General features: G+C 43.5%; 1 protein-coding gene across 4 annotated transcripts in view; it reads left to right on the top strand.

Annotated features, from left to right (window-relative positions):
- Positions 1-3,801: 3,801 nt before the first annotated feature.
- The window catches only part of LOC311117331 (14-3-3 protein beta/alpha-A-like), a 33,853-nt gene continuing 22,897 nt past the window's right edge, over positions 3,802-14,757 (top strand). For 3 of the 4 annotated variants that reach the window (XR_014611596.1, XR_014611597.1, XM_084192293.1), the window contains exons 1-2: positions 3,802-5,018; positions 8,867-9,190. Coding sequence is in view for 2 of the 4 variants with exons in the window: in XM_084192293.1 (XP_084048419.1) it covers positions 8,879-9,190 (312 nt within the window). In the remaining 2 variants the exon portion in view is untranslated. Of the gene's footprint in view, positions 5,019-5,579; positions 6,443-8,866; positions 9,191-14,757 lie in introns of those variants that run through there. The other variant, XM_084192294.1, reaches the window with a different exon arrangement.

The raw sequence follows: 14,757 nt of genomic DNA, 5'->3' as shown, positions 1-14,757 counted from the left end.
CACCAATGTATTAAGAGAAGGAGGCAAGGAGACAGGGTGTGAGGAATCAAGGAAGTGGAACAGAGGTCCGGCCCTTCTCCTCAGCAGGTGAATATTGTTATGTTTGTTTGTTGTTCATGATGTCCTGGTTATGCTGGCACCAGATGGACGGTACAGGACTGTTCTGCCAGGTCAGTTTCACCTACAGCTACAGCTGGTGGGAAGAACAGGAGATGGGTCCGTTTCCAAACCCCCCTCACTCCCATCTCACATACCCATGTATGGACCCTGGTCCAAAGTGTGGCAGTTATAGGGGATAGGATGCCATTTGAGACGCAACAATATGTTTGTGGACCAGACCAATTCAAATGATGCTTCCAAATGTAGAGATCAAACAGGAGCGTTTTCAAGCCATCACTTGTTCCCATGCCAAGTACATGCATGGCTGTGACCATTCATAGCTGCTGCTACTACTCCCGGCAGTAATATCCTGAATTCCCTGTAGAGGCACTGTGAGTTTGTGACACTGAGATGAGTCCTCACTCTTTATCATTACTTGTGGACCTTGGCTGTATCCTGAACGGCACCCTATTTCATAAATAGTGCACTACTTTTGCCATGTGGGCCCTGGTCAAAGTAGTGCACTATAAAGGGAATTGGGTGCCATTAGGGACTGGGCCCTTTTCTGCACTGAGTCATAGTCCCTTATCACTTCCACACGATAGTGAGTCTCCCAGAGCTCATCCCAGTTAATGACTCCTCTAGTTAGTCACCCATCATGGTCACAACAGGCATAGCCTGGAATCCTAACCTGTATGCTCTGTTTCACCACCAGATCAATTGAGGTTCCAGGCTAGGATAAGAATATCTACTGTTCAGAATAACACTGACTAACAACAGCTGATAATTAGGTTTTTTCATGCGTAATTTCACTTTTCCCGCTTATCTCATCATCTCTTTAGAGATGATCATCAAATATATTTTTCTAGAAGAAAATAAAGAAATCCTGACTGGTTAAATGTAAATCTTCAATCTGTTTCTTCTAGTGGTAAAGCCTCAGGACTCTAGATGGTAAATAGGTTGCTGACACAACATACCTTGTCTGTACTGTTCTATAGACCTACAGAGGAACTGGACAGACGGGTTTAGAGAAACACACCGTTCAATGGTTATCTCTCTCTCTCTCTCTCTCTCTCTCCCTCCCTCTATCTCCCTATATCTCTTTCTCTCTCTCTCTCTCTCTCTCTCTCTCTCTCTCTCTCTCTTTCTCTCTCTCCCACACACTTCTCTCTCTCTCTCTCTCTCTCTCTCTCTCTCTTTCTCTCTCTCTCCCACACACTTCTCTCTCTCTCTTTCTCTCTCTCTCCCACACACTTCTCTCTCTCTCTCTCTCTCTCTCTCTCTATCTATCACAAACACCATGGGAATCTCAGCGAGTTGTTACTTTTGTCAGAGCGTCACTCACTACTCCTGTGTGTGTGTGTGTGGACGTGTTTAACTATACTTGATCAGAAGTCCCCACAAGAATAGTAAACAAACAAAAACTAACTTGTGTTAGTCCCCACAAGGTCAAATGCTATTTCTAGTGGGTTTAGGGTTATGGTTAGAATTAGAGTTAGGGTTAGAATTAGGGTTAGTTTTAGGGTTAAGAGTTAGGGTTAGGGTTAAGGTTAGGTTTTGGGGTTAAGGTTAGGGTTAGGTTTAGGGGTTAGGGAAAATAGGATTTTGAATGGGATTGAATTGTGTGTCCCCACAAGGTTAGCTATACAAGACTGTGTGTGTGTGTGTGTGTGTGTGTGTGTGTGTGTGTGTGTGTGTGTGTGTGTGTGTGTGTGTGTGTGTGTGTGTGTGTGTGTGTGTGTGTGTGTGTGTGTGTGTGTGTTTATGTATGTGTGTGTGTGTGTGTGTGTGTGTGTGTGTGTGTGTGTGTGTGTGTGTGTGTGAAACACACACTGACTCACTCACTCTTCCTCTATCTCAAATCTCAAAACCACTCCTGGCCACAGCCCTTTCCAGTACAATGTAAGGTTTAATTGATGTTGACACTCAAAGTAATCTGTGTCTGTGTCTGTCTGTCTGTAGGTCTGTCTGTCTGTCTGTCTGTCTGTCTGTCTGTCTGTCTGTCTGTCTGTCTGTCTGTCTGTCTGTCTGTCAGTCTGAAACTGAACTATCAGTAAGAGATCTTCCCTTAAATAGGTTACCCGCTTAATATCACAGTCTTAGGGGAGAACATGTGACTAGTTAAAAATAGAACCACTTTCCCCATGGAAACTGGATGGAGAACAGAAATAGACCTTCTATCAGGCAAGCTCTGTGTTCTGTGTTGGAGTTAGGTCGTTTGTGATGTCCTCAAACACACTCACAAATTACCTACATGTATTAGTCAAATTACCTACATGTATTAGTCAAATTACCTACATGTATTAGTCAAATTACCTACATGTATTAGTCAAATTACCTACATGTATTAGTCAAATTACCTACATGTATTAGTCAAATGACCTACATGCATTAGTCAAATTACCTACATGTATTAGTCAAATTACCTACATGTATTAGTCAAATTACCTACACGTATTAGTCAAATTACCTACATGTATTAGTCAAATTACCTACATGTATTAGTCAAATTACCTACATGTATTAGTCAAATTACCTACATGTATTAGTCAAATTACCTACATGTATTAGTCAAATGACCTACATGCATTAGTCAAATTACCTACATGTATTAGTCAAATTACCTACATGTATTAGTCAAATTACCTACACGTATTAGTCAAATTACCTACACGTATTAGTCAAATTACCTACATGTATTAGTCAAATTACCTACATGTATTAGTCAAATTACCTACATGTATTAGTCAAATTACCTACATGTATTAGTCAAATTACCTACACGTATTAGTCAAATTACCTACATGTATTAGTCAAATTACCTACATGTATTAGTCAAATTACCTACACGTATTAGTCAAATTACCTACATGTATTAGTCAAATTACCTACATGTATTAGTCAAATTACCTACATGTATTAGTCAAATTACCTACATGTATTAGTCAAATTACCTACATGTATTAGTCAAATTACCTACATGTATTAGTCAAATTACCTACATGCATTAGTCAAATTACCTACATGTATTAGTCAAATTACCTACATGTATTAGTCAAATTACCTACATGTATTAGTCAAATTACCTACATGTATTAGTCAAATTACCTACATGTATTAGTCAAATTACCTACATGTATTAGTCTGTCAATACCGCATGTTTGTTCACCATAGAAGATTCGGAAATTTTTACCTGTAACTGGTTTACGCCCCATTCAGACTGTTCCCCCAAATCGCTATGTAGGTGGTAGTGCTGGGATAATCAATCACGGTCTCTCAGGCCTTTATTATAGGTAGGGTATAGAAGTACATTTTTATAATATTTTAAATAGGTTGCAAAAACAACATTTTCTGAAAGCGCGCCCTCCACCTCTTCCTGATAAAGGAGTTTTTCATCGAACAATCGATAAACCATCACGTCAATCACGGGTTGCCATGGTATCCTTTGACGTCACCCCTCCCGGCTTGTTGTCACTAGTTACCACAGCCAGTAAAGTCACAATTGGCTATATCGTAATTCATGAACACCAAAATGTTCCTTTTGGTCTTCATTTAAAAGGTTAAGGCATAATGTTAGCAGAGTGGTTAAAGTTAGGGTTAAAATCAGATTTTAAGAAGATAACTTGTAGAAATAGGCGGGGATTAGCCATAATTATGACTTCGTGGATGTGGTAACTAGTGACGACCCCTCCCTGCTTGTGGGGTGTAATTGGAGGGAAACCCCGTGGATTACATTCAGACGGGTTGTGAGAGAATCAGCGGTGTAACGTAGCTAGCTAGCTAGACCGAGAATACCACTATCCCTTAGCGCTCAGTGAGAGAATCAGCCGTGTAACGTAGCTAGCTAGCTAGACCGAGAACACCACTATCCCTTAGCGCTCAGTGAGAGAATCAGCCGTGTAACGTAGCTAGCTAGCTAGACCGAGAACACCACTATCCCTTAGCGCTCAGACGGGTTGTGAGAGAATCAGCGGTGTAACGTAGCTAGCTAGCTAGACCGAGAACACCACTATCCCTTAGCACTCAGTGAGAGAATCAGCCGTGTAACGTAGCTAGCTAGCTAGACCGAGAACACCACTATCCCTTAGCACTCAGACGGGTTGTGAGAGAATCAGCCGTGTAACGTAGCTAGCTAGCTAGACCGAGAACACCACTATCCCTTAGCGCTCAGTGAGAGAATCAGCGGTGTAACGTAGCTAGCTAGCTAGACCGAGAACACCACTATCCCTTAGCGCTCAGTGAGAGAATCAGCCGTGTAACGTAGCTAGCTAGCTAGACCGAGAACACCACTATCCCTTAGCGCTCAGTGAGAGAATCAGCCGTGTAACGTAGCTAGCTAGCTAGACCGAGAACACCACTATCCCTTAGCACTCAGTGAGAGAATCAGCCGTGTAACGTAGCTAGCTAGCTAGACCGAGAACACCACTATCCCTTAGCGCTCAGTGAGAGAATCAGCGGTGTAACGTAGCTAGCTAGCTAGACCGAGAACACCACTATCCCTTAGCGCTCAGTGAGAGAATCAGCCGTGTAACGTAGCTAGCTAGCTAGACCGAGAACACCACTATCCCTTAGCGCTCAGTGAGAGAATCAGCCGTGTAACGTAGCTAGCTAGCTAGACCGAGAACACCACTATCCCTTAGCGCTCAGTGAGAGAATCAGCCGTGTAACGTAGCTAGCTAGCTAGACCGAGAACACCACTATCCCTTAGCGCTCAGTGAGAGAATCAGCGGTGTAACGTAGCTAGCTAGCTAGACCGAGAACACCACTATCCCTTAGCGCTCAGTGAGAGAATCAGCGGTGTAACGTAGCTAGCTAGCTAGACCGAGAACACCACTATCCCTTAGCGCTCAGTGAGAGAATCAGCCGTGTAACGTAGCTAGCTAGCTAGACCGAGAACACCACTATCCCTTAGCGCTCAGGTAAGAGGCGGTTCTTCCTTACAGTAATGACAGATTCAGGTTTAGAAATGTTTTCTGTTGTGTGTTTAACGGGGCTTACTGGGGGAAAGTAGCGCGTAGTATGTGTAACGGTAGAGCTCCGGTTAGCCAGCTACTAAATGTTCGTTAGGAATGTAACTAGCCGACCAAGAACAATAGCTAGCTGTTTTGTTTCTGGGTTTTTTTTAGCGCTAGGCCAGCTTTTTGTACATCCTGTCATGTTTCGAGTTGGCTTCAATTAGTTAACCTTTTGAAGGCGTTTTTACCTAATGTGATAATCGACAATGCATGTTTTTTACTTTATTTTAGTTATTTAGCAGACGCTCTTATCCAGAGCGACTTACAGTTAATGAGTGCATACATTTTTCATACTGGACCCCCGTGGGAATCGAACCCACAACCCCGACGTTACAAGCGCCATGCTCTACCAACTGCTAGCTAATATATCGAATTTGGTTAGCAATAGCAGACATCTAGCAAGGCAACAAGCCAGGCTAGACCAACAGAGTTTATTCCAAATGGGCTTGGTCGGCACTAGTTCCGTAGTTAACTCAAGTTAAACCGTCCTTGGACCCAGTATTCGCCATTTGCTGACACACAACAGTATTCGAAATGTAAAAAATGGGTAGTTGGAATAAATAGGAAAAATTCACGTCGGTTTTTGAAGGTTTCTAGCCGCCTAAATTAGGACTTGGAGGCAGGTCACGACCTAGCTAACAAGTCAGTCACAGCCAACACTTTACTCGCATGGATAACTTATTTAGCGGCCTTGTTAGCTAGCTAACTCGTATAAATAAAGTAGCTAACTAATCTTGCTGTTTCTACCCTCTCATTTTGATCGATCGTAGCTAATGTTAACAAGCTATGTCACATGCACGTTTGATTGTGCGGAATGCCGGGTTCGCTAGTAATTTCCGGATGAGCAACAATAGTAAAACAGTTGTCATTTTAAGGCGGGGCGATAGCATTTCGCTCGTTATGCTCCCATTGGCGATTATAGTTAGCTCGGCGATTAATCAATCTAACGTTAAATCCATTGCACATTCAATGTAGCTAACTAAAAGTACATGAATTGTACAGTATGTAAATGCTAGCCAGCCCCGTCTGTTCTATGCTAATCATTACAACAGGTACAAATGGGTGTGGCATGGCAGGGAGTGAATGCACATCCGCGTTTTTCTTTACACGGTAGGAACCAGGCAGCCCAGCCCCAGGCTAGCGTGATTTCACTGGTGTGTATTGCATACCATCCACATTAAGTCTTTCCTGGATAATGTTTCCAGTGCGAAGGCTCCATGCATGTTAGCGGAAATCCACAGTGCATGTGTCGTGACCCCAAGCCACAGTACACCAGGCTTGTCTACATGTACATGCTGGAATGGAAAATCTGGGATTGATTGAGCATGGTAAACATCAGTGCTGTCAGTAGACCCGTGGGCCGTTCTTCATGGTACCAGCGGATGTAGGTTATTGATTCATTCACACTAAAGAAGATGTTGTCGTCGGATACCCCCCCCCAGTGTAGTACTTCTCTCACTACTGTCTGTTTGGGTAGGCCCTGGTTTCTGCTCTGTGGACCATTTTGTTACATTGTGGATGAAAACGCACTTCACTTTAGTTTCTAAATTACTAGGAAGAAACTGTTCACTACATTTACCAGAGTGATATTGTAACTTTTTCTGGTACTTGTTTTATTATCAGAAATGACCCTGAGCCTATGAGTTCTTACTTGAGCAAGACACTTAACACACAACTTGCTCTCCATCCAGGTGCGCTCCACTGCGGCTTGACCCTGTGTTCCCCTGTATTGTATCAAGTGTAGCAGCCTTCCAGCAACATGTCATGGCAACATTTCTCTCTCCTCTTCTGAGTAACCATGTCTTTTCTGTTGTCTGACAGTGTGTTATAACCCTGTTATTCCAAGATGTCCCTCTCCATGGCTGACATGTTTTCTTCTTCTCAGTCCCTAGTGACCATGGTTGACATGTTTTCTTCTCCCTCCTCAGTCCCTAGTAACCATGGTTGACATGTTTCTTCTTCTCCCCCCTCAGTCCCTAGTAACCATGGTTTACATGTTTCTTCTTCTCCCTCCTCAGTCCCTAGTAACCATGGTTGACATGTTTTCTTCTTCTCCCTCCTCAGTCCCTAGTAACCATGGTTGACATGTTTTCTTCTTCTCCCTCCTCAGTCCCTAGTAACCATGGTTGACATGTCTTCTTCTTCTCCCTCCTCAGTCCCTAGTAACCATGGTTGACATGTTTTCTTCTTCTCCCTCCTCAGTCCCTAGTAACCATGGTTGACATGTTTTCTTCTTCTCCCTCCTCAGTCCCTAGTAACCATGGTTGACATGTTTCTTCTTCTCCCTCCTCAGTCCCTAGTAACCATGGTTGACATGTTTCTTCTTCTCCCTCCTCAGTCCCTAGTAACCATGGTTGACATGTCTTCTTCTTCTCCCTCCTCAGTCCTGAGTAGCCATGGTTGACATGTCTTCTTCTTCTCCCTCCTCAGTCCCTAGTAACCATGGTTGACATGTCTTCTTCTTCTCCCTCCTCAGTCCTGAGTAGCCATGGTTGACATGTCTTCTTCTTCTCCCTCCTCAGTCCTGAGTAGCCATGGTTGACATGTCTTCTTCTTCTCCCTCCTCAGTCCCTAGTAACCATGGTTGACATGTCTTCTTCTTCTCCCTCCTCAGTCCCTAGTAACCATGGTTGACATGTTTTCTTCTTCTCCCTCCTCAGTCCCTAGTAACCATGGTTGACATGTCTTCTTCTTCTCCCTCCTCAGTCCCTAGTAACCATGGTTGACATGTTTCTTCTTCTCCCTCCTCAGTCCCTAGTAACCATGGTTGACATGTTTCTTCTTCTCCCTCCTCAGTCCCTAGTAACCATGGTTGACATGTTTTCTTCTTCTCCCTCCTCAGTCCCTAGTAACCATGGTTGACATGTTTCTTCTTCTCCCTCCTCAGTCCCTAGTAACCATGGTTGACATGTCTTCTTCTTCTCCCTCCTCAGTCCTGAGTAGCCATGGTTGACATGTCTTCTTCTTCTCTCTCCTCAGTCCCTAGTAACCATGGTTGACATGTCTTCTTCTTCTCCCTCCTCAGTCCCTAGTAACCATGGTTGACATGTCTTCTTCTTCTCCCTCCTCAGTCCTGAGTAGCCATGGTTGACATGTCTTCTTCTTCTCCCTCCTCAGTCCTGAGTAGCCATGGTTGACATGTCTTCTTCTTCTCCCTCCTCAGTCCCTAGTAACCATGGTTGACATGTTTCTTCTTCTCCCTCCTCAGTCCCTAGTAACCATGGTTGACATGTCTTCTTCTTCTCCCTCCTCAGTCCCTAGTAACCATGGTTGACATGTTTCTTCTTCTCCCTCCTCAGTCCCTAGTAACCATGGTTGACATGTCTTCTTCTTCTCCCTCCTCAGTCCCTAGTAACCATGGTTGACATGTTTCTTCTTCTCCCTCCTCAGTCCCTAGTAACCATGGTTGACATGTCTTCTTCTTCTCCCTCCTCAGTCCCTAGTAACCATGGTTGACATGTTTCTTCTTCTCCCTCCTCAGTCCCTAGTAACCATGGTTGACATGTTTTCTTCTTCTCCCTCCTCAGTCCCTAGTAACCATGGTTGACATGTTTTCTTCTTCTCCCTCCTCAGTCCCTAGTAACCATGGTTGACATGTTTTCTTCTTCTCCCTCCTCAGTCCCTAGTAACCATGGTTGACATGTTTCTTCTCCCTCCTCAGTCCCTAGTAACCATGGTTGACATGTTTCTTCTTCTCCCTCCTCAGTCCCTAGTAACCATGGTTGACATGTCTTCTTCTTCTCTCTCCTCAGTCCTGAGTAGCCATGGTTGACAAGAGCGAGGTGGTTCAGAAGGAGCTGGTCCAGAAGGCTAAGCTGGCGGAGCAGGCCGAGCGCTACGATGATATGGCGGCCTCCATGAAGGCTGTAACGGAGGAGGGCACCCAGTTGTCCAACGAGGAGCGGAACCTCCTCTCCGTGGCCTATAAGAACGTGGTGGGGGCCCGGCGCTCCTCCTGGAGGGTGGTGTCCAGCATCGAGCAGAAGACTGAGGGTAGTGAGAAGAAGCAGGCCATGGCCAAGGAGTACAGAGAGAAGATAGAGAAGGAACTGAAGGAGATCTGTAATGATGTGCTGGTAAGACTACTGTCTGTCTCTGTGTGGGGGTCTCTATGAGAGGCATAGTCTGTCTCTGTGTGGGGGTCTCTATGAGAAGCATAGTCTGTCTCTGTGTGGGGGTCTCTATGAGAGGCATAGTCTGTCTCTGTGTGGGGGTCTCTATGAGAGGCATAGTCTGTCTCTGTGTGGGGGTCTCTATGAGAGGCATAGTCTCTCTGTGTGGGGGTCTCTATGAGAGGCATAGTCTCTCTGTGTGGGGGTCTCTATGAGAAGCATAGTCTCTCTGTGTGGGGGTCTCCGGCCATTCGTGCTTTATGTCCTCTGATGCTACCCGTCTTTCACCCAGACCGTAGGAAGGAGGACTAGACTATAGGTTCTACAGCTACTAAATCCCCATCAGATATGATGCTAAGTGTTTTAGGTGGCTTGACCCATAGTGAGCTTTCATCCTTCAAAATGCCATATAATTTGCTATCCATCAACTGTCCATTTATTGAGGAGGTGCTACAACAGGGGGCTCTCCCCCCAAACCTTGCCCCTCCCCTTATCCTGTAATGATTGAGGTTTTCCTGCCTGTGCCTGGCCCTGGTCCAGTTCTGTCAGTAATCAGCTGTCAGCCAGTACCCAGGACCTCATTCAGCTCATTATTCCATTCCTCATCTCTGTCCCGTTGTAGAGACACTCTGACAGGGACAAGTGTCTCAGGTGAGAGAGAGACGTCCCCTGGGTGCATGTTTTGGTTGTTGCCCCTAGCACTACACAGCTGATTCAAATAACCAACTCATCATCAAGCTTTGATTATTTGAATCAGCTGTGTGGTGCTAGGGCAAAAACTAAAACGTGTACGGGGGGGGGGGGAGGGGGGCAGGACCGAGTTTGGGAAACCCTGTTCAAGAGGAGTCAGTCAAGTGGTTCAGTGCATTTCCCAGGAGATTAGAATGTGTGGTACCAGTACACTACAGGAAGAAGCATTACCTTATAGTATTAATACAGGAAGAAACATTACCTTATAGTATTAATACAGGAAGAAGCATTACCTTATAGTATTAATACAGGAAAAAGCATTACCTCATAGTATTAATACAGGAAGAAGCATTACCTTATAGTATTAATACAGGAAGAAACATTACCTTATAGTATTAATACAGGAAGAAGCATTACCTCATAGTATTAATACAGGAAAAAGCATGACCTTATAGTATTAATACAGGAAGAAGCATTACCTTATAGTATTAATACAGGAAGAAGCATTACCTCATAGTATTAATACAGGAAGAAGCATTACCTTGTAGTATTAATACAGGCAGAAGCATTACATTATAGTATTAATACAGGAAGAAGCATTACCTCATAGTATTAATACAGGAAGAAGCATTACCTCATAGTATTAATACAGGCAGAAGCATTACCTTATAGTATTAATACAGGAATAAGCATTACCTTATAGTATTAATACAGGAAGAAGCATTACCTCATAGTATTAATACAGGAAGAAGCATTACCTTATAGTATTAATACAGGAAGAAGCATTACCCCATAGTATTAATACAGGAAGACGCATTACCTTATCGTATTAATACAGGAAGAAGCATTACCTTATAGTATTAATACAGGAAGAAGCATTACCTCATAGTATTAATACAGGAAGAAGCATTACCTCATAGTATTAATACAGGAAGAAGCATTACCTTATAGTATTAATACAGGAAGAAGCATTACCTTATAGTATTAATACAGGAAGACGCATTACCTCATAGTATTAATACAGGAAGAAGCATTACCTCATAGTATTAATACAGGAAGAAGCATTACCTTATAGTATTAATACAGGAAGAAGCATTACCTCATAGTATTAATACAGGAAGACGCATTACCTCATAGTATTAATACAGGAAGAAGCATTACCTCATAGTATTAATACAGGAAGAAGCATTACCTTATAGTATTAATACAGGAAGAAGCATTGCCTTGTAGTATTAATACAGGAAGAAGCATTACCTTGTAGTATTAATACAGGAAGAAGCATTACCTCGTAGTATTAATACAGGAAGAAGCATTACCTCATAGTATTAATACAGGAAGAAGCATTACCTCATAGTATTAATACAGGAAGAAGCATTACCTCATAGTATTAATACAGGAAGAAGCATTACCTCATAGTATTAATACAGGAAGAAGCATTACCTTATAGTATTAATACAGGAAGAAGCATTACCTTATAGTATTAATACAGGAAGACGCATTACCTCATAGTATTAATACAGGAAGAAGCATTACCTCATAGTATTAATACAGGAAGAAGCATTACCTTATAGTATTAATACAGGAAGAAGCATTGCCTTGTAGTATTAATACAGGAAGAAGCATTACCTTGTAGTATTAATACAGGAAGAAGCATTACCTCGTAGTATTAATACAGGAAGAAGCATTACCTCATAGTATTAATACAGGAAGAAGCATTACCTCATAGTATTAATACAGGAAGAAGCATTACCTCATAGTATTAATACGGGAAGAAGCATTACCTTATAGTATTAATATAGGAAGAAGCATTACCTCATAGTATTAATACAGGAAGAAGCATTACCTCATAGTACACTGCTCAAAGAATTTAAGGGAACACTTAAACAACACAATGTAACTCCAAGTCAATCACACTTCTGTGAAATCAAACTGTCCACTTAGGAAGCAACACTGATTGACAATCAATTTCACATGCTGTTGTGCAAATGGAATAGACAACAGGTGGAAATTATAGGCAATTAGCAAGACACCCCCAATAAAGAAGTGGTTCTGCAGGTGGTGACCACAGACCACTTCTCAGTTCCTATGCTTCCTGGCTGATGTTTTGGTCACTTTTGAATGCTGGCGGTGCTTTCACTCTAGTGGTAGCATGAGACGGAGTCTACAACCCACACAAGTGGCTCAGGTAGTCCAGCTCATCCAGGATGGCACATCAATGCGAGCTGTGGCAAGAAGGTTTGCTGTGTCTGTCAGCGTAGTGTCCAGAGCATGGAGGCGCTACCAGGAGACAGGCCAGTACATCAGGAGACGTGGAGGAGGCCGTAGGAGGGCAACAACCCAGCAGCAGGACCGCTACCTCCGCCTTTGTGCAAGGAGGAGCAGGAGGAGCACTGCCAGAGCCCTGCAAATTGACCTCCAGCAGGCCACAAATGTGCATGTGTCTGCTCAAACGGTCAGAAACAGACTCCATGAGGGTGGTATGAGGGCCCGACGTCCACAGGTTGGGGTTGTGCTTACAGCCCAACACCGTGCAGGACGTTTGGCATTTGCCAGAGAACACCAAGATTGGCAAATTCGCCACTGGCGCCCTGTGCTCTTCATAGATGAAAGCAGGTTCACACTGAGCACGTGACAGACGTGACAGAGTCTGGAGACGCCGTGGAGAACATTCTGCTGCCTGCAACATCCTCCAGCATGACCGGTTTAGCGGTGGGTCAGTCATGGTGTGGGGTGGCATTTCTTTGGGGGGCCGCACAGCCCTCCATGTGCTCGCTAGAGGTAGCCTGACTGCCATTAGGTACCGAGATGAGATCCTCAGACCCCTTGTGAGACCATATGCTGGTGCGGTTGGCCCTGGGTTCCTCCTAATGCAAGACAATGCTAGACCTCATGTGGCTGGAGTGTGTCAGCAGTTCCTGCAAGAGGAAGGCATTGATGCTATGGACTGGCCCGCCCGTTCCCCAGACCTGAATCCAATTGAGCACATCTGGGACATCATGTCTCGCTCCATCCACCAATGCCACGTTGCACCACAGACTGTCCAGGAGTTGGCGGATGCTTTAGTCCAGGTCTGGGAGGAGATCCCTCAGGAGACCATCCGCCACCTCATCAGGAGCATGCCCAGGCGTTGTAGGGAGGTCATACAGGCACGTGGAGGCCACACACACTACTGAGCCTCATTTTGACTTGTTTTAAGGACATTACATCAAAGTTGGATCAGCCTGTAGTGTGGTTTTCCACTTTAATTTTGAGGGTGACTCCAAATTCAGACCTCCATGGGTTGATAAATTTGATTTCCATTGATAATTTTTGTATGATTTTGTTGTCAGCACATTCAACTATGTAAAGAAAAAAGTATTTAATAAGATTATTTTATTCATTCAGATCTAGGATGTGTTGTTTAAGTGTTCCCTTTATTTTTTTGAGCAGTGTATTAATACAGGAAGAAGCATTACCTCATAGTATTAATACAGGAAGAAGCATTACCTTATATTATTAATACAGGAAGAAGCATTGCCTTGTAGTATTAATACAGGAAGAAGCATTACCTTATAGTATTAATACAGGAAGAAGCATTACCTCATAGTATTAATACAGGAAGAAGCATCACACCATAGTATTAATACAGGAAAAAGCATTATCTTATAGTATTAATACAGGAAGAAGCATTACCTCATAGTATTAATACAGGAAGAAGCATTACCTCATAGTATTAATACAGAAAATGTAATACTCATAATAAATAATAATATATTACATTTCTTTAGCGCTTTTAATCATCTCAAACATCATGAGTATCCTAACTATAGTTAGGTCAACCAATAGAGGCCAAGTGTTTTGAGTACATGCATCCTCCAAAGATGGAGGGGATACTTCATGGCTGATCAGAGGAAGGTGGTCAGGGAGATGGTTGATGAAGAGTCTGATGATGATCATGTAGAGGGCTACATCCCTACGGTGAAGCATGGTGGTGGCAGCATCATGCTGTGGGGATGTTTTTCAGCGGCAGGGACTGGGAAACTAGTCAGGATCGAGGGAAAGATGAACGGAGCAAAGTACTGAGAGATCCTTGATGAAAACCTGCTCCAGAGCGCTCAGGTCCTCAGACTGGGGGCGAAGGTTCACCTTCCAACAGGACAATGACCCTAAGCACACAGCCAAGACAACGCAGGAGTGGTTTCGGGACAAGTCTCTGTCCTTAAGTGGCCCAGCCAGAGCCCAGATTTGAACACAATCTAACATCTCTGGAGAGACCTGAAAATAGCTGTGCAGCGACGCTCCAACCATTCAACCTGACAGAGCTTGAGAGGATCTGCAGAGAAGAATGAGAGAAACTCCCCAAATACAGGTATGCCAAGCTTGTAGTGTCATACCCAAGACGACTTGAGGCTGTAATCGCTGCCAAAGGTGCTTCAACAAAGTACTGAGTAAAGGGTCTGAGTACTTATGTAAACATAATATTTCAGTTATTTAAATTTTTTATACATTTACAAACATTTCTATACACCTGTTTTTGCATTGTCATTATGGGGTATTGTGTATAGATTGATGAGGGGGGAAAAACAATTTAATCAATTTTTGAAGACGCTGTAATGTAACAAAATGTGAAAAAAGTCAAGGGGTCTGAATACACTATGTAGAATATTGGCCTGTTGGAAACTACAACTCGCTACTACATCACACGGCTGGAAACTACAACTCTCTACTACATCACACGGCTGGAAACTACAACTCTCTACTACATCACACGGCTGGAAACTACAACTCTCTACTACATCACACGGCTGGAAACTACAACTCTCTACTACATCACACGGCTGGAAACTACAACTCTCTACTAC

This window comes from Coregonus lavaretus (genome assembly GCF_964263955.1).
Source record: "Coregonus lavaretus genome assembly, contig: HAP1_SCAFFOLD_413, whole genome shotgun sequence".
NCBI classification, from domain to species: Eukaryota; Metazoa; Chordata; class Actinopteri; order Salmoniformes; family Salmonidae; genus Coregonus; species Coregonus lavaretus.
Note: the sequence above shows the minus strand (reverse complement) of the source record. Positions and strands in the feature narration are given on the sequence as shown.